Source organism: Hemiscyllium ocellatum, chromosome 31 (genome assembly GCF_020745735.1).
Source record: "Hemiscyllium ocellatum isolate sHemOce1 chromosome 31, sHemOce1.pat.X.cur, whole genome shotgun sequence".
Lineage (NCBI taxonomy): Eukaryota > Metazoa > Chordata > Chondrichthyes > Orectolobiformes > Hemiscylliidae > Hemiscyllium > Hemiscyllium ocellatum.
In genome coordinates, this window is record NC_083431.1 from 27,621,556 (window position 1) to 27,646,319 (window position 24,764).

Genomic DNA, 24,764 nt, shown 5'->3' on the forward strand with positions numbered 1-24,764 from the left:
TTAGCAGAATTGCCTGTGAAGTTTTATTACTGTCAACAAGAATGCTAAATTCTACCATGTTAAGATCACAATTTCCGAAACGATCTTTTATTTTGAGATCATTTATTAAACTTGCCTTATTTCACATTGCTAGATCTAAAGTAGCCTGATGCATGGTTAGATCCATTTGTTCTGGGAAACTATCCTAAATACAATCTATTAATTCTTCCTCGGGGCTACCTTTGATTTTGACAATCTACATGAACATTAAAGTCACCAATGATTAATGTAGTCTTTGTTTTACAGTGAGGAAAGAGCAGTTGGTCATTTTTGTCAATATTTATTTTTCGGGAAGGCTTTGAATATTTTTCCTTTTTATTACATGATTTTCTTTAAGTGCTAACTAATGTCATTGTTATTAAAATTCTCCAGTTGAAACATTGGCTAGCCAATGAAAATTTAATATAGGAAAGTGTTGGAACAATGCGACTGTGCCAAAAAGACATTGACTTATAAGCCGTTAAAACTTGCTCAATTATGATACAGGGGTTCCCCAATTTACAAACATCATCCTACTTACAAATGTGATCCTGTATTGAGGGTGTAATTTTAAAGATCTGACATGCGTACAAATCAACTTGTGAATGGATGCACGAAAGGAACTGCTTGTAACCCAGGCACTACCTGTAGCTGTCCTCTAACTTGGGGTTCTTTTATTTTAAGCAAATGGCAGCTTGATTTGAGCTTCACTATTTGTGATCTTTCAATTGAGCCATAAGATGACTTCAAAAGTTATGCAGACTTACTCCATTTAGGCAGGCACATAGAGTATATATATATATATATATATATAATTAGTTTATTTCTTTTTTTGATATTTACAACTGTTTTTGTCTAAAGAATTTTACAAGTGGGTGGTGTTGCAACTTATCCAAGTTAATTTTAAACTTTAACTTTGAACAATAGACAGCACTCGATATCCGGCAGTCAGTATTTGGAGGCAAGAACATCCACGTAGCAACAGCTCATGAAGACCTGGCCTATTCTTCTTACGTACATCAGTACAGTTCTGGGAAGTTTGACAATGCACTGTAAGTTACCTAGTTTGTTACATGTCAGCACTGTTTTCTATTGCTAATAGCAAGTTAAAAATGCTCATCAGTTGGAATGGAAACTTTTTTGCATTTTTTTTTCAGCATTTTAATTAGATTGAGAACGGGTGACATAATTCAAATGTTGTTTTCACCTCTGAGAACAGTGGAAAACAGGATGTAAATCTGTCATATATAATGTTTTGTATCAGAGCTTATATTTGTAGGTTATACTATTTTAACTATTTGTGCATTTGGATCTGCATCTGCTCTAACTGGATTTAGATTTTTTTCTTTCCTTCCTCTTTCCTTTCCCTTGTCAAACAAAGACTTCATCATCCATATTTTAACAAAATGAAGTAAAACTTTGGAGTTTACATGTCTTCTACCCTGATGGAAACAATATTCATTTTTTAAAGTTAAGAATATACTTTTTGATTCCTTACAGATTCCATGCTGAACGTGCCATAGACATCATCACTCATATCCTTCCTGAAGACCATTTATTGTTGGCTTCTTCTAAAAGGGTTAAAGGTCTGTTTATTAGAATTCACTGTTTGTTCAAATCTTATGACTCAGTATTTTTGAACTTTGAATATCTTACACTTATCTGTCTGAACTATAGATGTAAAATTCAATCTGCAGGAAATATACTTTAATTGTATAACAAAAATATTTTGCTCTTTACCCTTTTAATTTTTAAGAATAGCATCAAAGAACATGCAAGCCTATTGTCTTTTCTCTAATAGTAAGACCATTAAAATGCACATTTAAAAGAAAAGCTAACGATGGAACAAACTTCGAAGTAGAATACTAAATAACAGATTTCCTAGAGGTATGATTCTTTTTCCTGTGTGCTTTGCATCTGTATGCTCCCTGATAGGCTAAGTATCTGTCAGGCAAGCTCTTCTTAAAGCCTCTGCTAATACTACTCATATAGTAGCAACTTGCTGGTGTTATTAGATTAGATTAAATTACTTAGTGTGGAAACAGGCCCTTCGGCCTAACATGTCCACACCGACCCTTCGGAGAGCAACCCACCCAAACCCATTCCCCTACATTTAACCCTTCACCTATGGGTAATTTAGCATGGCCAATTCACCTAACGCACCTCACGTGCACATCTTTCGACTGTGGGAGGAAACCCACGCAGACATTGGGAGAATGTGCAAACTCCATACACAGTTATAGAGGAATTTAATAATTTTTTTTATCCTTCTGAGGATACTTGGTCTTCACTCGTGCTGTGAACAGTGTTGAAACTCAGCTCAGATAGTTTACACATACATGATTCTTTAGAATAAATATGTCCACACACTGCATGGAATTAATACATGGTGGCTATTTTCAGTCTGATCAACCAAAACATTTTATCTTGAAATAGTTGTTAGTGTACTGATTTGTAATTATGAATGAACTTGAACTATTATTTGAGCTGACACATATCTACTACTACCAATTTGAGAATATTTGGATGGAAGCCAAGAAGTCAAAATTATGCAGAAAACTAATGTGAAAAACTTATTTGATTAATGTAAATAGTACAGAAGTCTGTAATATTTTTGAGATAAAACTGCCTGGTGATTACCATAGCTGTTTGCAGTACTCCAAGTTTAGTCAAACCACTGCTTTGTATGTGAAGAATGACTACTTCTACTCCTTGTATTCTATGTTTTAGATATTTCCTATGGAATATAAATGATGTAATTTATATAAATTATTTAGATGTGAACATTGGAGTTATGGTTAATAAGTTTGTAGATGATGTCAAAATTGGAGGTGTAGTGGACAGAGAAAAAAGTTACCTCGGAGTACAATGGGATCTTGATCAGATGAGCCAATGGGCTGAGGTTTGGCAGATGGAGTTTAATTTAATAAATGTAAAGTGCTGCATTTTGGAAAAGCAAATCAGGGAAGGACTTACACACTTAATGGTAAGGTCCTGGGGAGTGGTGCCGAACAAAGAGACCTTTGGAGAGCAGGTTCATAGTTCTTTTGAAAGTGGAGTCATAGGTAGATAGGACAGTTAAGAAGGCTTTTGGTATGCTTGCCTTTATTGGTCAGAGCATTGAATGTCGGAGTTGGAAAGTTATGTTGCAGCTGTACAGGACTTTAGTTAGACTGCTTTTGGAATACTGCAAACAATTCTGGTCTCCTGCTACAGGAACGATGTTATGAAACTTAAAGTTAAGATTTACAAGGATGTTGCCAGGGTTGGAGGGTTTGGCCTATAGGGAGAGGTTGAATAGACTGGGGTTATTTTTCCTGGAACGTCAGAGACGGAGGGGTGACCTTTATAGAGGTTTATGAAATTGTGGGGCATGCATAAGGTAAATAGATACGGTCTTTTCTCCAGGGTGGGGGAGCCCAAAACTAGATTTCATAGGTTTAGGGTGAGGGGAAATTATTTGAAATGGACCTGAAGGACAACCTTTTCACGCAGAGGAGGGTGCATGTACGGAATGAGTTGCCTGAGGAAATGGTGGAGGCTGATACAATTACACACTTTTTAAAAGGCATCTGGATGAATAAGAGAATAGGAAGGGTTTAGAGGGATATGGGCCAAATGCTGGCAAATGGGACTACATTAATTTAGGATATCTGGTTGGCATGGGGAAATTGGACTGAACAGTCTGTTTCCGTGCTGTACATCTGAATCTAATATGCTCCATCTGGGATTCTGCACTGTCCCAACACACAACCCCGGGCAGTGTCGCTCCAGCAATTAACTGCCTAATGAAATATCCATGCCAAAAAGCATAGTTGAGGTACTAATTGGATCCTTGTGGACTATCACTGGTAACCCTGGCAATTGGAGTACTGCACAATATCCTAAATTAATGTAGTCCCATTTGCCAGCATTTGGCCCATATCCCTCTAAACCCTTCCTGTTCTCTTATTCATCCAGATGCCTTTTAAAAAGTGTGTAATTGTATCAACCTCCACCATTTCCTCAGGCAACTCATTCCGTACATGCACCCTCCTCTGCGTGAAAAGATTGTCCTTCAGGTCCATTTCAAATAATTTCCCCTCACCCTAAACCTATGAAATCTAGTTTTAGACTCCCCCACCCTGGAGAAAAGACCGTATCTATTTACCTTATGCATGCCCCTCAATTTCATAAACCTCTTTCACCTGCCACTCAGTCAACTTCTGAACTTGATCAGTAATTTGACTTTGATTCCATTGTCTTTAACGTGAGTTAACAGTTTTTTAATGATGGAATTTTATCCAGTGCCCTGAAATTCATAAATAACAACATCCAGAGACAATTCCCTGTCCAAACTCTAGGCTGCCTCCAAAACATTCCTTTTGGGCATGACCATCTTTTACAACGCCAGTCTTTTCTGATCAACTGAAAATTTCAATACATTCAATCGCACTATCATTCATTGTAATTGCTAGTGCCAATAACTCGTGTTATGGGTCCCATGTTTCCCTTCTCAACACATGCAGTTTTCTAATCGAAAGGAAATTTTCCTAATTCAAAAGGACCTTAGACTACAGTTAGTTCTTTCTTTTAAAATGTTCTTTTAAAAATGTGAGTGTCAAATTTTGGTGCCTATTTTAATATTATTTACTGCTGTTTTGCTTGCGTTAATTTTGGTGAATCATCTTTTATTCAATATCTGTTTCCTTGGGAATGTCTGGCATGTCATCTCTCATTCTAAACGCTGATCTAATAATTCAATATGTCTGCCCTTTCCTTCGTATTGGTATTTTAGTTGTGGCGGGGGGGGGGGGGAAGAAAGTGATGTGATTTAGGAATGTGAGGTCTGTAATTTGTAGAGCACGCTGAGGATTTATATATTTTTCATCCAAGATGCTGAAATCAGTACATAATGACAATAAACATACTTCTCCAACTGAGTCCGTCATATGTATCTCCATTCACATATGACCATAAGACGTAGGAGCAGAAATTAGGCCATTCAGCCCATTGAGTCTGCTCTGCCATTCAATCATGGCTGATATGTTTCTCAACCCCATTCTCCCACATTCTCTCCATAACCCTTGATCCCTTTGATACTCCAAAACCTATCTATTTCAGTCTTAAATGTATTCGCTGAGCTGGCCTCCACAGCTTTCTGTGGCAATGAATTCCATAGATTCACCACACTCTCTGACTGAAGAAGTTTCGCCTTTATCTCCATTCTAAAAAGTCTTCCCTTTACTCTAAGACTGTGCCCTTGGGTCTTAGTCACTCCTACTAATGGAAACATATTCACAACATCCACTCTGTCCAGGCCACTCAGTATTATGTATGCTTTGATTAGATCCCCCTCATCCTTCTAAACGCCATTGAGTATAAACCCAGAGGTCCTCCAACATTCCTCATATGTTAAACTTTTCATTCCTGGGACCACTTTTGTGAACCTCTTCTGAAAATGCTTCAAGGCCAGTACATCCTTTCTGAGACATGGGACCCAAAACTACGCACAATACTCCAAATGCCGTCTGACCAGAGCCTTCTACCGCCTCTGAAGTACATCCCTGCATTTATATTCAAGTCCTCAAAATAAATGCCATCATTGCATGTGCCTTCCCAACTACTGATTCAACCTGCAAGTTTACCTTGAGGGAGTCCAGGGCTAGAACTCGCAAGTCTCTTTGCACTTCAGACTTCTGAATTTTCTCCCTATTTAGGAAATAGTCCATACCTCTATACTTCCTACCAAAGTGCATAATCTTACACGTTTCCACAATTGTACTCCATCTGCCACTTCTTTGCCCACTCTCCTAACCTTTCCAAATCCTTCTGCAGCCTCTCCGCCACCTCAATGTTTCTACCTTTCTTTGTATCATCTGCAAACTTAGCCATAATGCCCTCCGTTCCTTCACCCAGATCATTAATGCATAAAGTGAAAAGTTGTAGTCCCAATTTTGAGACTTGTGAAACACTATTTGTCACCAACTGTCATCCTGAGAAGGACCCTTTTATCCCCACTGTCTGCTTCCTGCCAGACAGCCAAGCTTCTATCTATGCTAGCACCTTGCCTCTAACACCATGGGCCCTTGCCTTACTCCAAAGCCTCCTGTGCAGCACCTTGTCAAAGGCTTTCTTGCAGTCCAGGTAGATAACATCGATTGGTTCTCCTTGATCTAACCCGCTTATTACTTCCTCAAAGAATTCTAGCATGAAATCATGCTGATTCTGTCTTATTTTCCCCACACATGTGCAGTGATTCAGAAATCTCATTGTTCGCAATGGATTCCAGGATCTTACCCACGACCAAGGTTAGGCTAATCAGTCTGTAAATTTCTGTTTTTTGCCTTACTCCCTTTTTAAAGAATGGTGTCACATTAGCAGTTTTCCAGTTTTCTGGGACCCTCCTCGATAATAGCAATTCCTGAAAGATCACCACCAACGCCTCCACTATCTCTTTCCAATTCTCTGGTTTCCCACTGCCCTTGGCTTCATTATTTGCTTTCTCTTTTGCTTTCATGCTATACCTGACTGTATAATAAGTATCTGATCCGTTTTTTTTTTCCCCAAATTAATTTACGGAAAAAGAGTATTGCTGGCACGGCTAATATGTATTCCCTAACATTTCTAATTGCTCTTATGCTGCTTTCTTGAAATGAATGTGGTCAGCCTGATAGATCTTCTACTTTTAGTCATCCAGATTAATAGATTCTCCAGGTTTCTGTCACTAGTCCTAATCCTCTGAAATCTGTTTTCAGGTTGATTTTTGTCATGTTTTCTTTGCAGCGCTTATACTGGAGGAGATTGCTATTGACTGTCATAACAAGGAAACTGAGCAACGGCTTCTTCAGGAGGCTCATGATTTGCACCTTTCTTCACTCCAGTTAGCCAAGAAAGCCTTTGGTGAATTCAATGTGCAGACTGCGAAGCACTATGGAAACCTCGGCAGGCTCTATCAATCTATGCGGAAGTTCAAGGTAAATTATGTACAGCTTTCCTAGTTAACAATGTGTTTTCAGTTCGCATTCTCTTCTTTCTTTAACCTTTGAACTTAAGGGTTACTGAAGTTGCTTCCACATTCCACGTAATGCCATTGGAGCGCATTAGGTTAGAGTCAGTATGTTGGCTTGAAAAGCAATGTACTTTTACAGCTGCTGACAAAAAAAGAACTACCAGCAAATCTAAATTGTTTGTTTTATTTACTTAAATAGTTTAAAATTAGGAAATTTTTCAGCTGTATGCTGGTTATTTGTGTGGATAAATGAACGAGTTCAAATTATTCATGTTGGCCATAAAAAGGCATTCCTAATGCCAGCCTTGCTGTTTGGAACCATTGAAACTGAAGGTTCATTGTTTTTACCATAACTTATCAGTGTCCAACAATGACTGTAGATGCTGGAAACCAGATTAGTGGTGCTGGAAGAGCACAGCAGTTCAGGCAGCATCCGAGGAGCAGTAAAATCGATGTTTCGGCAAAAGCCCTTCATCAGGAATACAGGCAGATAGCCTGAAGGGTGCAGAGATAAGTGAGAGGAGGGTGGGGAGAAAGTAGCATAGAGTACAATAGGTGAGTGGGGGAGGGTGGAGTGGATTGGTGGAAAAGAAGATAAACAGGTAGGACAAGTCATGGGGACAGTGCTGAGCTGGAAGTTTGGTACTGGGGTGAGGTGGGGGAAGGGGAAATTAGGAAACTGCTGTGCTCTTCCAGCACTACTAATCCAGAAATTGATAAGTTATACTGGACCTATTTGAATCTTTTTTGCTCCTTGGCAATAAAGAAAAAAAATTCATGGCGTAGCAGACCAGGAAGAATGTTATCTTGGTGTACAATGAGACTTTGATCAGATGGGCCAAAGAATGATAGATGGAGTTTACTTTAAATAAAAATGTGAGGTGTTGCAAACAGGTCAGGACTTGTACAGCTAATGGTAGGGTCCTGGGTGGGTTGCCGAACAAAGGGATGCAAGTTCCTCGAAAGAGAAGTCTCGGGTAGACTGGTTGGTGAAGAAAATTTTTGGTACATCTGTCAGTATTGGTCAGTACATTGAATACAGGCGTTAGATGTTGTGTTGCAGCCATACAGCACATTGGTTAGGCCACCTTTGGAATACTGTGTGCACTTATGGTCTCCCTGCTATAGGAAAGAAGTTCTGAAACTCAGAAAAGAGTTCAGAAAAGATTTACAAGGAAGTTGCTGGGATGGAAGGTTTGTGCTAGGGAATTTTGAGAAGATTTGTAGCTCAGGTTGAGGTTCTAATTATAGGTTTGCTCATTGAGCTGGAAGGTTCATTTTCAGACATTTCATCATCAGTGAGTCTCTGGATGAAGCTATAAGGAGGGTTTGAGTTATAAATAGAGGCTGAACAGGTTGAGGCTGCTTTCCCTGGACTGTCGGAGGCTGAGGGGTGATCTAATAGAGGTTTATATAATCATGACAGACGTGGATAGGGTGCACAGCCGCGCTCTCTCGCTCTCTCAGGGTTGGGGAATCCTAAACTAGGGGGCATAGTTTTAGGGTGGGACGGGGAAATGTGGGAGGGAGATTTAAGAGACACCTGGGGGGCAACCTTTTCATGCAGAGGTGCGTGTATGGAATGATCTGCCAGAGGCTGATACCCATCCAGATGCCTATTAAATGCTATAATTGTATGAATAGGAAGGGTTTGGAGGGATATGGGCCAATTGCTGGCAAATGGGACTAGAGTAATTTAAAATATCTGGTCAGCATGGACAAGTTGGACCAAAGAATCTGTTTGTGCTATACCCCTCTATGACTCTTCAGAGAAGGTGCTGAAACAAGACCGTAGGGTTGCCAAGTGGAAAATGAGGTGTTCTTCTAGCTTGCACTTGGGCTTGCTGCTGTGCTCCAGTGAAGCTAAGACAGATATAAGCTGGGGAACATGGTGGTGTCTTGAGGTGGCAGACAGGGTCATTTTTGCAGATGGAGCATAGGTCTTCTGCAAAGCAGTCACCTTGTTTGCACTTCATCTCTCCAGTGTAGAAGAGACCAGTTTGTGAACAGTGAATACAGTAGACTAGATTGTGTGTGAAGTGCAGGTAAACACTGCTTCATTTGAAAGGGTCTGGGGCCTTGGATAGTGAGGAGGGAGGAAATAAATGGGCAGGTGTTACACCTTCTGTGATTGCAAGGGAAAGTGCTGTGGGAGGTATTGGGAGTGAAAGAGGAGTGGACCTCGATGTCCCAGAGGGAGGCAGATCTGCGAGCGGAGGGAATATGTATCTGGTAGTGGCATCCTGCTGGAGGTGACAGAAATAGTGATTAATAATCCTTTGGATATGGATGCTGGTGGGTGTAAGGTGAGGACAAGAAGGATTCTATTGCTGTTGTGGCAGGATAGGGGAGGACAAGGGGGATCCTGTTGTTCTTGTGGGAGAGAAGAGAGTGAGCGAGCGAGGGCCGAAGTGCAAGAGATGTGTTGGGCATGACTGAGGGCCCTGTTAACCATGCTGATGAAGAATCCTAGATTGAGGAAAACATGAACTTTTTTGGAAGCCCCCTTGAAGTTGGCAGTACCAGAAAAGCTGCAATGGAGACTGACAAACTGGGAAATGGAATAGAAATTTTACAGGAGGCAAGATGTAAGGATGTATAGTCAAGATAACTGTGGAAATTGATGGATTTGTAGTGGATATTGTTGGCTACCCTATTCCTGGAGTTTATTTTAGATTGTTATGGGCTAAGAAGTTATCTTCAGACTATTCAGTTATTATGGACTAGGCCAGACCACCCAAAACATTCTTGAGCAGGCAACCCAGATCAAAGCTTTTCAATTTGTTTCAGTAAATGTACAGTAAAAATTACCCGGAGTAAACTAGCTAGGTTGCTACTATGTTTTAAAACACAAAAATGTATTCACAAAATTACACAATGAAACACAAAGAACGGAATAAAGAACCTCAAATCTATTCAAACTAGACTTAATTAAGCTGTTCTGAATACACACAACAGTCCCAATAAGCAAACCCCCTTAAAAACCAGTATAAATGGAACAGATCCTTACAGGTTGACGTTAGGAGGGTAGAAGGAGAGAGTTTCCACACAGCTCACTGTTGAACTCCCAACTCGTTCTGGACTGAACTGAATTGCTCAGCTAGAGAGCTCACCACTTCCCTTTTATTACACAGGTCAGTTCTAAAACATGACCACTTTGGCCTGAAATCTCATTTGTTTACATATAAATAAAAAGCCTCTCAAAACCCTTTTCGCCTCTGTACCAAACCAGTCGGATAAGAGCCTGGCCTGGTTTCTGACCCCTCTGAAAAGAAATCAATAACACACTATCTATGAGAAAAGGAACAGCTTTTAGAAAAAAGGGATCAGCTTGGTGACACAGTTCATTGTTATAATTGGTGTTTATAATTATAACTAATTATTATAAATGCTTTTGGTTTCATAGGAAGCAGAAGAAATGCATATAAAAGCAATTCAAATTAAGGAGCAGCTCTTGGGCCAAGAAGATTATGAAGTGGCATTATCGGTGGGGCATCTAGCATCTCTCTATAACTATGATATGAATCAGTTTGAAGATGCTGAAAAACTTTATCTGAGGTCTATAGCTATAGGTATGTACTTTCCACACCTGAGCATGCAATGCTAAAGCAATTAAACCTATGTTTATTATGTGCTTTTCTTATTTGAATGTCTCTTGAAGGTTGTACTTACTTTAAAAAAAAGAGGGAAAAATTCCTATTTTCCAAAATACTTGACTTTGACATTCTACTTGGGAGTTCCAGATCTTAACTTCAGTAATAGCCTGCTAGCTACAAATGTATTTATGAAATACATGCGGGTACTCTGATATCTGTAAAATTCTAGAACACGATAAAGGAAAATTGTGAAAATTGTCAACTTTAAATTACAATGAAGTAGCAAAATACCAGCGTGTCATTACCTAGCTACCATCAATGCATTAAATACTCAAAACTGAAAAGTCTGAATATCGAATCCTATTGTTGATATCTGTAGTGTGACTTTCAAATACAGCCTTGACAAATAACGTTTCACCTTTAACGAATGAATGTATTCACTTGATGGAGAAGATCCTTTTGGTGAATTATTTCATTTTTTTTCCCTCCTAAATATGGACCCTCAACACCATCTGAAAACAATGCAGGATTCCACATGTACTCTGACAACATCCAGCTCTACCTTACCGCCACTTATCTTGATTTATGATATTGCTTGGTGGACTTTCGGCAGTGATTTGGTAGAAATTTCCTTGAAATAAACATTGGGATGAATGGAAATGTCATTAGAACTCACACAAACCCTGCTCCCTGTCTATCAATTTCATCCTTCTCCCTGTTAACTATAGGGCTGAGCAAAGCTTATCCTGGCAGGTGATTTAACTAATTCCAGCATTTGTTTCTGATTGATATTTGTTTCATTGCGAAGACCACCTCCTCCAGATCCATAATTGTATTCGACTCCACACCAGCCTCAGCTTATTTTTATTTTAATTTGTTCATGGAATGTGAATGTTGCTCGCAAAGGTAGCATTAATTATCCATTCATAATTGCCCTTGAACTGAATGGCTTGCTTGGCCATTTCGGAGCGTAGTCATCCACCTGTTGAGTGTATGGAGTCACAAGTAGACCAAACTGGGTTATAACAGCAGATTTCCTTCCTTAAAGAAATTAGTGAACCAGATGGAGTTTTACAACAATAGTGTTAAATGATTGCCAGTAGGCTAGTTTGTAATTCCAGATTGTTTTTAAAAACAATCTGATTTTACATTCACCATCGCCCATTGTGGGATTTGAACCCTTGTCCTCAGAACATTCAAGTCTGGGATTCTGGATTGCTGGACCATGGATATTACCACAAAGCCAGTTTCTGGTGCAGAAACCCGCAACCATTTGATTACCTTCTAGACTTGATCTTTCCAATGCTTTCCTGGCTTGGCTGCTATCTTCCAATGGCTGTACCATTTAACTGGCACCAAATACAGTTGATCTAATATCCCTAGGCTGGTCAACCTATACTAGCTCCAGCAATGTATTCCTACTTAAATTCCCTTCCTTATTTTCATTTCTACCATGGCCTCACCCTTTCCTAACTCTGTTCGCTTCCTCTAGCTATGTAATTCCCTAAAATATATGTACTCCCTCAATTCTGGGGGATTTGCATCCTCAATGTTATTCTGGGCACCCTTGACAACAGCCAAGTTCCTAAATTTTTTCACTTTTTTTTCCCCCTCATTTTAGATGATTTGAACATGATTAGCTCAGCCAGCATTTATTGCCCACATATAATTGTCCTTGAAGACTGATAATCTACTTTGAGCCACAAAGCTTATGTCATGTAGGTAAACAGGGATGTCTATTTGCAGGGAGTTCTAGGATTTTGATATAGCAGCAGTAAAGGAGTGGTGATACACTTCAAGTCAGGTGTGTAGCTTGGAGGGACTTTTGCAGGTAATGCTTTTCTCATGCATTTACTTCCCTCCTTCGAGGTGGTAAAATTTGCAGGTTGAGAAGTTACTATCTGAGGAGTTTGGTAAGTTGCTGAAAAACATAGGAATGTAGGAATAGAAGTAGGCCATTCGTCCCCTTAATGGTATCATGGCTGATCTGAAGCCAATATCCCTTCATCTCTTTACTTAAAAACAATAATTAATTTTAAATATAACATAGATAGCTGATCATGCATCCACTGCCATTGTGGAGGAGAGTTCCAAATAGCTATCACCCTTTGCGTGTAGAAGTGCTTTCTAATATCTCCCCTGAATGATCTGGCCCTGATTCTCAAACTGTGCTCTCTAGTCTTTGAATCCCTAACTAGTGGAAATAGTCTAGACCAGCTACAAGATGCAGATAAACTGTCACTAAGCATCAGTAATGGAGGGTGAATGCTGAAGCTACTAAATGGGTGCCAGTCAAGTGGGATGCCTTGTCCTGGTTATGCCAAACATTTGAATCATGTTAAGATTTCTCCTTATACATGTCAGACTGGATGTCTGTGTTTCAAACTGTTTTCTCCACCCTCACTTGTACTCTTTAGCACCTTTATATTAACTAGCTTTGCAAACTTCATCAAATATTTAATTTGTCCTTTTGCTCTTTTGTGTATAATTGTAGGGTTATTGATGTTGATAGAAAATTAAATGTGATTCAGGTTAATTTACTTTCATGATTTTTGGGTTTGAAAAATTTTTTGTACAAAAATGTTTCAATTCTTCTGTTCAATCCTTTCTTTCCATGGCTCTGGAGCATGTTGTAGTTACACATTCAATTTTGAATGAGTAACTATCTGTAAATACAATTTTGCAAATAGACTTGTGTATATGTGCACGAGGGAGAGAAAGTGTGTTTGTGTGTGCATGCACATGAGAGAGTGTGAAGTTCAGTGTGTGTGTGTGCTTGAGGGAGTCTGCAGAGTATGTAAGGGTGAGTGTATGTGTATGGGAGTGTATAGTGTAGTGGGATCACCTGTAGTGTGACCTGGAATCTCTGACATACACACCTCCCACACACTCTCTCATGCGCACATCCTCTCTCAGGCTTATACTCTGTCACACTCACGCAAACTACCAAGCATGTGCACATGGAACTTCGTGCATTCTCATTCACCCACACATTCTGATGTGCACATGCACAGACTCTCTCTCACACTCTCTCTCATGCATGCGCACGCACACCCAAGTCTATGGGGTGAATTTACATTTGCAGAGTTGTATTTGCAGATACTTTCAGCACAGTCTGCAAACAGTCAATCCATATGACATTTTACAAATTCCTACTTTGGAAATAGAACCAGGCTAACTCAAGATTGGGGTACAGACAGTCTCTAACTTCACACCGTTAATACAATGCCTGAGCTGAGATATCACATTTTTAAAATAAAACCTTAACACTTATCTCGAGAATGGGACTTAATATGTAAATCCAAGAACTTCTTTTAGAATGGATTTCAAGTTTGTTTATTAAAAGATTAAAGACTTTAATAGCAATCTAGGTTTGTTCAATATATCATTTTAATTGCATGACGCTGATCTTTTGCTATAAATTGTCTTCTGATCCTGCCCCTCTAGTTACCTGAAGGAGCAGCACTCTGAAAGCTAGTACTTTCAAATAAACTTCAACTAAACTTGGTGTTGAGTTTTAACTTTCTGAAGCTTAACAGTGGCAATATGGACGCCATTCTGGTTAGTCCCTGATTTCCTTCCATGCTGCACAAAACTAACTCCTTAGTACCCCATTCCCAATGTATCACATTCAAACTTCTTCGTCATCTTCAGATCTCATTTCCTCTTCCAACTTTACTACTAATGACAAGGAATGAGGAAATGGAAATAAAGCACTCAAGACATTTTCTCATGCTCTAGTATTATTTCTGGAAATCCTCTGCCTCACGTTTCCTCTTCCCACTGTATCTGATGTTCCTCAAATTCAACTAAACAGTTAACCACCTCTCCTAATATTGTCCCTCCACATTTTGTATCTAGTGTTAAGCTATAGTCTAAAAATCTTGTGAAAAGAAAGGCAGATTAAGTATAATTTTTGATGTCTCGTAACAGGCAGTGTGGTTATCACAGTTAAAATAATAGGTCTTGTTCATTCTGGAAATAGTCAAGTTCTGTATAATGTGCTTACTTGCAGGAAAGAAGCTATTTGGAGAAGGTTACAGTGGACTGGAATATGATTACAGAGGTCTCATCAAACTGTACAACTCTATTGGCAATTTTGAGAAAGTATTTGAATATCATAATATTCTGTCTAACTGGAACCGCCTGCGGGATCGACAGTTTGCCATAAGTGATGCCCTTGAGGATGTAAATGGCAGCACGCAATCCACAGAAGAAGTGGTCAGATCGTTCCTGTTAGCTCAGCCTACAATTGGACAGGGTTGCTGAGGATCAAAACCGGATTAAATTGTCACGTACAGTCTTTATTCCCTGGACTGCAAGGGAGAAGCATACTGTGAAACAATCCAGTAACTACACGTAATACCATTAGGGTAATTACTTTCATTTAGGTGTTAAACTCAGAGGTAAAGGTAATGGAAAAAAAAATTCATGTAATAGATACAAGACTAGGAAAGAACTGACCAGAAACAGTCGCCATGGCATGTCATTGTCTAGTAAAGTTTGCAAATGCTGATGACAGGAGGATTGGTCTCGGCACCTGAATGCCATAAATATTGGTTAAAGTGAAGCTATTTTGCAGCTGCAGCCTTTTACTTTTAATTATTTTCAGCCATTTTGCTGCTGACCACATAACTTTTGACTAGTAATCCAACCATTTCTTAATGCATAATCAGATTGTTCCAGGATGGGCAATTTTAAACCAGCCTTGCTAACTATTGACTGAATTTATTTGGCATCTTGGAAGTTATAGCAGTTCCTTGTGAAGTATGCTAAACTGGTGCCATCGCACTGCTTGCCTCCACAGCATCGCAGTTAGTCCTAATTATTTTGCTGTGTCACCAATTGCAAAATGACATCCTTAAGGGCACTGTGATAGGTTTGCTGTACATTACAGTATGTCACTATATTCCTAGGTATCTATAGCATGAGTGGCCTTAGTGAGTTTGTTGAAGTGCACATTTTTTAAAATTGAAATATTAAAGGAGATATCTAGAAGTTGGTTTGTGGTGCACAGTTAAGTGTTGGATCACTAACTGATGTTTTTAGGTACCATTTGTCATCTTTTTTTTAAAATTCAACTTCTATTCCTCTTTGGGAATAATATTGCCATGTTCTGCATTAAGTGAATAATAAAGTTTTGATAACATTGAGGATCTGGAAAAGAAAAAGGTCAACAGTGTTCATTTTATTGCACATTTAATTAAACAGTACTATTTTTGTACTTTACCGAATTGCTTTGACAGCAATGGCTTAACACTATTACCATATTCAGCCTGTGCTGTTCGAAAGCAAAATGACAAGCAGACACTCAAAAGATACTTGAGCAGAAATCCATGTAATAGTGCCATGCTGAATTTATACAACGACATTACAATTTTGTTTAATTTTAGTTCCATTTATTTGTGTACAGAAACTTTTAGTGTAATGACACAGGCTGCAGCGCCCAACATTATGTGCAACCGTCAGACCATTATTGCTTATGTTTGTAACAAACATTGTGATATTCTGTAAGTGTACTACTATAAAACATTATTGATCTGCTAAATATAGTGTTCATGCACAATCTGTCTTTGCTTCTTAGTTAATTGTTGAAATGATGTAAATTTACATTTATAAATGAGGTGCCTTTCCAATGGATGCTTTACTATATTCAACTCCTATGCTGGGGTGTAACTAGTGAAAGGTTAGCTTTACCTGTATTTTGCCAAGGAAACTGTTTTAAATGCAAAATATTCATGTTTATCGATTTTAAAGTGTCAATCTAAAGGTGCTTTGGCAGCAGATGGGAAAGCAAAGTATATGAGCAAAATTGTATTATCAGATTTTTCTTTCTCCAAAACCTTTGCTGCTATACATATACTGGCATGAAATCACCATTACGTTTAGGTGTTATAGCTGCATTGAGTAGGAAGCAACCTAAAAACGGTTATTCTATGTCAACACTGCATTTGAAAAGTTTTGCCAGAGTAACAAATTTTAGAAATGACAAAAGTATGAAACTACGGGGGCTGTTGATTAGCAACAAATACAAAACACTTACGTCTGATGATCCAGATTTGTTTTAATGTGCAACCGCTAATTTTTCAGTTGCTAATACCTTGATGTGTATACTCTACAGATTATTGAATCATTTGAAAATTAACTAAAAATTAATTCTTGAGCAACTGGAGTAGTACTAGAGGTTTTATTTGAAGTTTGATTTTCACATAAATCAATCATCTTTCTCCAAAAATGCAGTAAACATTGAGCTATGTGGGATATCTGACAATTCTAAAAATGTCCTGAAATGTTTTCTTGCTGCACATTCCATTAGTAAGCCCAAATATTTGCAATCTTTGTTAACCAATTTCTTATACTTGCAAATTCTCACTGAGAAAAGGCAGTACCGTAACAACTGCACCCTTGCATAACAACAGGATTTTAAAAGAAAGATTGTTTTGATGTAAAATTAAATTCACTTGATAGTAGGACTTGCTTTTAAGTTGTGGCCAATGTAGTACAACAGGAAGTATAAAAATCTGGTCAATTGTGCACCACACAGGAGATTGTGGCATTTTAACATAAAAAATGTGCTGCATATCCCAGTTATCTTCAATTTTAATTTGTAAGCTACTGTATTGGAAGCACAGAACGTATGGATGAACTGAGGATTATTCGAGAGGGTGATTGATAGAATCTACAGGGACATAGTTACGCCGGAGAACAGAGGTAGCTGGGTAACAGAGGTGGGAAGGGGAAGAAGCAGGGAGTGCAGGGATCCCCTGTGGTCGTTCCCCTAAACAATAAGTATACAGCTTTGGAAACTGTTGGGGTGGACAGTCTTGCAGGTGTAAGCTGCAGTGACGAGGTCTGTGGCGTGAGATCTGGCTCTGAGCCTCAGAAGGGAAAGGGAGAGAGGAGGAGAGCGCTAGAGGGACGGACAGGCGGTTTCTGTGGACATGGGCGAGACTCTCAGATGGTTTTGTTGCCTCCCAGGTGCCAGGGTCCGAGACATCTCGGACCGTGTCTTCAGAATCCTTAAGGGGGAGGGTGTGCAGCCAGAAGTACACATTGGCACCAACGACATAGGTAGGAAGAGGGGTGGGGAGGTCATTCAAGAGCTCGGAGTTAGGCTGGAAGCTAAAAGCTAGGACAGACAGAGTCATCATCTCTGGGTTGTTGCTGGTGCCACGTGACAATGAGGCAAGGAATAGGGAGAGAGTGCAGTTGAACACGTGGCTGCAAGGATGGTGTAGGAGGGAGGGCTTCAGGTATTTGGACAATTGGACTGCATTCTGGGGAAGGTGGGACCTGTACAAACAGGACGGGTTGCACCTGAACCAGAAGGGCACCAATATCCTGGGGAGTAGGTTTGCTAGCACTCTTCGGGGGGGGTTTAAACTAATTTGGCAGGGGGATGGGATCCGGACTTGTAGTCCAGCAAGTAAGCTAGCTGTTTGTCAGGATGTCCAAGAATGTAGGGAGGCTGTGGAGAAGGTAGCACTGACAGGGAATACTTGCGGACACAGATGGGCTCAAGTGCGTATACTTCAACGCAAGGAGTATCAGAAATAAGGTGGGTGAACTTAAGGCGTGGATCGGTACCTGGGACTACAATGTTGTGGCCATCACGGAAACGTGGATAGATGAGGGACAGGAATGGTTGTTGGAGGTTCCTGGTTACAAATGTTTCAGTAAGATTAGGGAGGGTGGTAAAAAAGGAGGGGGGGTGGCATTGCTAATTAGAAATGGTATAACGGCTGCAGAAAGGAAGTTTGAGGGGGATCTGCCTTTGGAGGTAGTATGGGCTGAAGTCAGAAATAGGAAAGGTGCAGTCACCTTGTTGGGTGTTTACTATAGGCCCCCTAATAGCAGCAGAGATGTGGAGAAACAGATTTTGGAAAGGTGCAGAAGCCACAGGGTCGTAGTCATGGGCGACTTCAACTTCCCAAATATTGATTGGAAGCTCTTTAGATCAAGTAGATTGGATGGGGCGGTGTTTGTGCAGCGTGTCCAGGAAGCTTTTCTAACTCAGTATGTAGATTGTCCAACCAGAGGGGAGGCCATATTGGATTTGGTACTCGTAATGAACCGGGACAAGTGATGGGCTGGTTAGTGGGTGAACACTTTGGTGATGGTGACCACAATTCTGTGACTTTCACCTTGGTTATGGAGAGAGATAGGTGCGCACAACAGCGTAGATTTTACAATTGGGGGAAGGGAAATTACGATGCTGTAAGACAGGATTTGAGGAGCATAAGTTGGGAGCATAGGCTGTCAGGGAAGGATGTGGTGGAAATGTGGAACTTTTTCAAGGAACAGATATGACGTGTCCTTGATATGTATGTACCTATCAGGCAGGAAAGAAATGGTCGTGTGAGGGAGCCTTGGTTGACCAGGGAGGTTGAATGTCTAGTAAAGAGGAAGAAGGAGGCTTGCATAAGGTTGAGGAAACAGGGTTCAGACAGAGCAGTGGAGGGATACAGGATAGCCAGAAGGGACCTGAAGAAAGGGATTAGGAGAGCTAAGAGAGGGCATGAAAAATCCTTGGCGGATAGGATCAAGGATAACCCCAAGGCATTTTATGCGTATGTGAGAAACATGAGAATGACGAGAACGAGGGTAGGTCCGATCAAGGACAGTAGTGGGAGATTGTGTATTGAGTCGGAAGAGATAGGAGAGGTCTTGAATGAGTACTTTTCTTCAGTATTTACGAACGAGAGGGACCGTATTGTTGAAGAGGAGAGTGTGAAACGGACTGGTAAGCTAGAAGAGATACTTGTTAGGAAGGAAGATGTGTTGGACATTTTGAACAACTTGAGGATAGACAAGTCCCCCGGGCCTGACGGGATATATCCTAGGATTATGTGGGAAGCAAGAGAGGAAATTGCAATACCGTTGGCAATGATCTTTTCGTCTACACTGTCAACGGGGGCGGTACCAGGGAACTGGAGAGTAGCGAATGTTGTGCCCCTGTTCAAAAAAGGGAATAGGGATAACCCCAGGAATTACAGGCCAGTTAGTCCTACTTCTGTGGTAGGCAAAGTAATGGAAAGGGTACTGAGGGATAGGATTTATGAGTATCTGAAAAGACACTAATTGATTAGGGACAGCCAGCACGGATTTGAGAGGGGTAGGTCTTGCCTTACAAGTTTTATTGAATTCTTCGAGGAGGTGACCAAGCATGTGGATGAGGGTAGAGCAGTGGATGTAGTGTACATGGATTTTAGTAAGGCATTTGATAAGGTTCCCCATGGTAGGCTTATGCGGAAAGTCAGGAGGCATGGGATAGAGGGAAATTTGGCCAATTGGATAGAAAACTGGCTAACCGGTCAAAGTCAGAGAGCGGTGGTAGATGGTAACTATTCAGCCTGAAGCCCAGTTACAAGTGGAGTTCCGCAGGGATCAGTTCTGGGTCCTCTGCTGTTCTGTAATTTTTATTAATGACTTGGATGAGGGAGTCGAAGGGTGGGTCAGTAAATTTGCAGATGATACGAAGATTGGTAGAGTTGTGGACAGTGAGGAGGGCTGTTGTCGGCTGCAAAGGGACTTAGATATGATGCAGAGCTGGGCTGAGGAGTGGCAGATGGAGTTCAACCCTGCCAAGTGTGAGGTTGTCCATTTTGGAAGAACAAATAAGAATGCGGAATACAGGGTTAACGGTAGGGTTCTCAGTCAGGTGGAGGAACAGAGGGATCTTGGGGTCTATGTACATAGATCTTTGAAAGTTGCCACTCAGGTGGATAGAGCTCGTAAGGCGGCCTATGGTGTATTAGCGTTCATTAGCAGAGGGATTGAATTCAAGAGTCGTGAAGTGATATTGCAGCTGTACAGGACTTTGGTTAGGCCACATTTGGAGTACTGTGTGCAGTTCTGGTCGCCTCACTTTAGGAAAGATGTGTAAGCTTTGGAGAGGGTGCAGAGAAGATTTACCAGGATGTTGTCTGGAATGGAGAATAGGTCGTACGAGGATAGGTTGAGAGTTCTCGGCCTTTTCTCGTTGGAACGGCGAAGGAGGAGGGGTGACTTGATAGAGGTTTATAAGATGATCAGAGAAATAGATAGAGTAAACAGTCAGAAACTTTTTCCCCGGGTACAACGGAGTGTTACGAGGGGACATAAATTTAAGGTGAAGGGTGGAAGGTATAGGGGAGATGTCAGGGGTGGGTTCTTTACCCAGAGAGTGGTGGGGGCATGGAGTGGTAGAGTCAGAATCATTGGCGACCTTTAAGCGGCAATTGGATAGGTACATGGATGGGTGCTTAATCTAGGATAGATGTTCGGCACAACATCGTGGGCCGAAGGGCCTGTTCTGTGCTGTATTGTTCTATGTTCTATGTATGTAAATTGAGAATTTTTGTTACTTGCACCATATCTCCCAGAAGTCTTATCAGAATTGATATGCGGAGGCCCAAGGTATTCCTAATCTATCTAACACCATGCCAAAGGCTGATGCCTTCTTTGCTTCACCAGAAATGAATATGAAAATAATGTAAGTTGAAACTCAAAATTAATGAAAGCTTTCCCATATTTGCATGCTTATTTCTTACCACTACCCTCATTGCAAGTCAAAGAATATTTGAAATCACTTTTGATGAGTTTATAAAAACAAACTTTTCCAAACCCATTTTTTCCTAGGGTGGAGTTCAAGGTAAGAGAAAGATTTAAAAGGGACCAGAGGGACAATTTTTTCAGAATGTGGAGAATGTGTGGAATTAACTGCTAGAGGAAATGGTAGATGTGGGTACAGTTATAACATTTAAACCTTTCTTCATATCAGTTAAAATATCTCTTATCGGGATAGTTTAGCTCAGAAATCTTGGTTGGCACGGATGAGTTGGACCAAAGGGTCTTTTTCTGTGCTGTATGCTTTTAACTCAATGAAATGGAATGAGTAAACCTTCTCTTAAGGCATGATGGTTGATATGATAAGTCTATCTGTTGGTCAAAACTGCTAAACGTACAAAGGACCATCTTAGAGTGAAAGAAAACTGGTGAACAGACCTTTTTCAAATGACAAGTTAGAGTAAGTCACATCATTGTGATATTTGTAATTTGCTTCCCATCTAAAGCATTTTTTTTTAATATAACTTTTTCTCTTGCCCCATAATCAACTTGTTCAGATATTATTACAGACCTCTGGTGCAGGGGGATTTGAACCCTGGTCTCTTGGTCCAGGGGTAGGAATACTCCTCTGCGCCACAAGAGGGCCCCCATCTGAAGTATTATAATGATGTGAAAACACTGGGCAGGATTATTGTGCAAACAAACTGAATTGGCATTCCAGTTTCTAGATTGATCAAGGGGTTCACAATGGCCAGGGTCATCTAATCAGGCTCAGAAATTAGATGTGTGCTGGAGTTTGAAAGTGTCAAGGGGTACATTTTGAGGAATAGAATATGAGCTAATTTCAGTTTAAATTCTAGTTTGCTGCTTAATGTAACAATTTGCTACAAGTTGCTATTTCAAGTTTAAGTGTAGCATTAAAACAGAAATTTACAGTGTCAGCTAAAGCTAGTTAATTACAGTTTAATTTAGTTTCAGAAGCTTTTGAATTAGGGGATATAAATTGAGGGTGCCTTCAGTGTTGCCTTGTTTGATTACAGTCAAGATTAGAGTGGTGCTGGAAAAGCATATCAGGTTAGGCAGCATCCAATCAGGAAAATTGACATTTCGGGCAAAAGCCCTTCAATGGGAATGAGGCTGGGAGCCTTGAGGGTGGAGAGTGAAAAGGGAGGGGTGGGGCTGGAGAGAAGGTAACAGAAGGCAGGAGGTGGGGTAAAAGTGATAGGTCAGAGGAGGGTGGAGCAGATAAGTGGGAAGGAAGATTGACAGTTCTGAAGCACACTGAGAAGGCGCTTCAGAGAACCTCTCCAGGACACCTGCACCAATCAATCCCAGCGCCCCGTGGCCGAATGTTTCAACTCCCCCACCCAATCTGCCAAGGACATGCAGGTCCTGGGCTGCCTCCATTGCCATCCCTCATCACCTGATGCCTGGAGGAAGGATGCCTCATCTGCCTCAGGACCCTTCAACCCCATTGCATCAATGTAGACTTCACCAGTTTCCTCTTCTCCTCCCATGTCTTTGCTGAGCTGGAAGGTTGGAACTGGAGTAATGTCCTCATGACTGTCCCACCTGTCTGCTCCTCCCTCCTCTCTGACCTATCACCTTTGCCTCCATCTTCATCCATTTACTACACACTCCGCTACCTTCTCCCCAGCCCCAACACCCTGCCATTTATCTCTCCAAGGCTCTCGGCCTCATTCCTGATGAAGGGCTTTTGCCCGAAATGTTTACTTTTCTGCTCCTCAGATGCTGCCTGATCTGCTGTGCTTTTCCAGCACCACTAATCCTGACTCAAATCCCCAGCACCTGCAGTACCCACTTCCGTCTTGTTTGATTACAGTGCAGCTGCAGTTGGTGAAACAAAGTGGTGATCAGTTCCTTTATTTTTAGAAACAGTGAGTACTTCTGCTCTTTCTATTCTTGGAATTGGAGACTTTACTGGAGGAGTTACTTAGAAAGCACCAGTAATCACAGTCACACAGCACGGAAGCAGAACTTTTGGTTCAACCAGTCCATACTGACCATAAACACAAACTAAACTAGTCCCACCAGCCTGTCCTTGGCTCATATCCCTCCAAACCTTTTCTATTAATGAACTTATCCAAATGTCTTTTCAATGTTCTAACTACCTGTATCCATTTTCTCTGGCATTTCATTCCACACACACAACATACTTTGTTTAAAAAGGTGCCCATGTTTTTAAATCTTTATCCACTCTCACCTTTAAAAATATGCCCCCTAGTTTTGAACTTGCCCACCTTAGGGAAAAGGCCCTTGATTTTCACCTTACCTATGCTCCTCATGATTTTATAAACTTCAATGGACTGTAGCATTTGAGTCTCTCAAACCTTCCATTTCCAGCAACATCCTGGTAAATCCCTTTCCAGTTCAATAATTAATGATTATAACAACATGATAGGATTTAATTACTAACAGCGAGAACCTTGGGTTAGAAGCAAATTGTGTTGAAGAATGGGAATTACAATGAAATGAGGGTAGAATTAGTTGGCTGGACAGATTAGCAGGAAAAAACAGTAAGCAAGCAATAACCCAGTAATGAGAGGGATAAACTAACCATAGCTAAGCAAGGAAGTTAAAGGACAGTAATAGTTGAAAGAAAAAGCATATAAAATGGAAACATGAGCCAGTCTTGAAAACTGTGATAAATTCAGAACAAAAAAAAATTAAGGCAAAACTAGCAAGGAATATAAAAAGTTACAACAACAACTTACTCAAATATACAAGAGGTCTGCTTCTAAGTCATCAGTACTTGCTTTAAACAAACACTGAGTGAATGAAAAAGATGGTGCTATTCAGCCACATGTAATAAAGAATAAATCCCATACTTTGATTCTAATCTTGGGGGAATATTAGGGCTTCACTTTAAATTAAAATAAACACTACATTACTGTGAAGTTCGAAATTGTTCCAGGCAACTACACTTTGCCTCAGAGAGCCAGCTTGTAATGTTAATGTGTGTGTTAGGTGTTTTACACTATGGCACTTTCTGCAGGAGACAGTAGCGGATTACAGTTTATAGGAAGATGGCATAATCAACTAGAGAAGCTACTTGAATATTTTGGGGTTTGCTTTTGGAAGGTCTCTACCAGCTTAGTGCCAACTTGCAACTGATTGAGAAAACTATAAACTCATTGTATTAAAAAATGCATTTTATTGTAATGATTATGTGGAACAAATCTTGTCCTTTTCACTTTTGAGAACTTCAATTACAATTGCTACAATGAGTATCACCACTGAATAAAAATAAAGTACAAATTAACAATTTAACTTATCCAATCACAAAAGCAAGTAGCAAATAATGTCAATTTCTAATAATTGCAAAATCAGAAGTCGTCACAACTCTTGTAGGTATTTGTAATGGTTACTCTGCCTGAACATAGAAGTCAAAGCAGAGATATAAGTTTCAATTTCTGTTGGAATTTGTTTTGCCATCAAAACAGTTAAAGAGCTTGTTAGTCTACTAAGAATGTCAACATACATACTATAAATATTTGGGCTGTAGCTCAAAGAATCTCTACTATTTCTGCCAAACTGAATCAAATTTCTCCTTTCACTCATGCAATAAATGCTCATTTGAGAAAAAGATT

The 24,764-nt window shown here is 40.2% G+C and overlaps 2 protein-coding genes across 2 annotated transcripts in view; one reads left to right on the forward strand and one right to left on the reverse strand.

Moving 5' to 3' along the window:
- appbp2 (amyloid beta precursor protein (cytoplasmic tail) binding protein 2) overlaps window positions 1–16,173 on the forward strand; it is a 90,099-nt gene extending 73,926 nt beyond the window's left edge. Inside the window, exons 9-13 of the mRNA XM_060848111.1 lie at window positions 946–1,070; window positions 1,519–1,604; window positions 6,784–6,974; window positions 10,416–10,581; window positions 14,621–16,173. Coding sequence (XP_060704094.1) covers window positions 946–1,070; window positions 1,519–1,604; window positions 6,784–6,974; window positions 10,416–10,581; window positions 14,621–14,874 — 822 coding nt within the window. The 3' untranslated portion in view covers window positions 14,875–16,173. The remainder of the gene's footprint in view (window positions 1–945; window positions 1,071–1,518; window positions 1,605–6,783; window positions 6,975–10,415; window positions 10,582–14,620) is intronic.
- si:ch1073-145m9.1 (uncharacterized) overlaps window positions 1–24,764 on the reverse strand; it is a 158,481-nt gene that overhangs the window by 11,090 nt on the left and 122,627 nt on the right. The window lies entirely within an intron of this gene.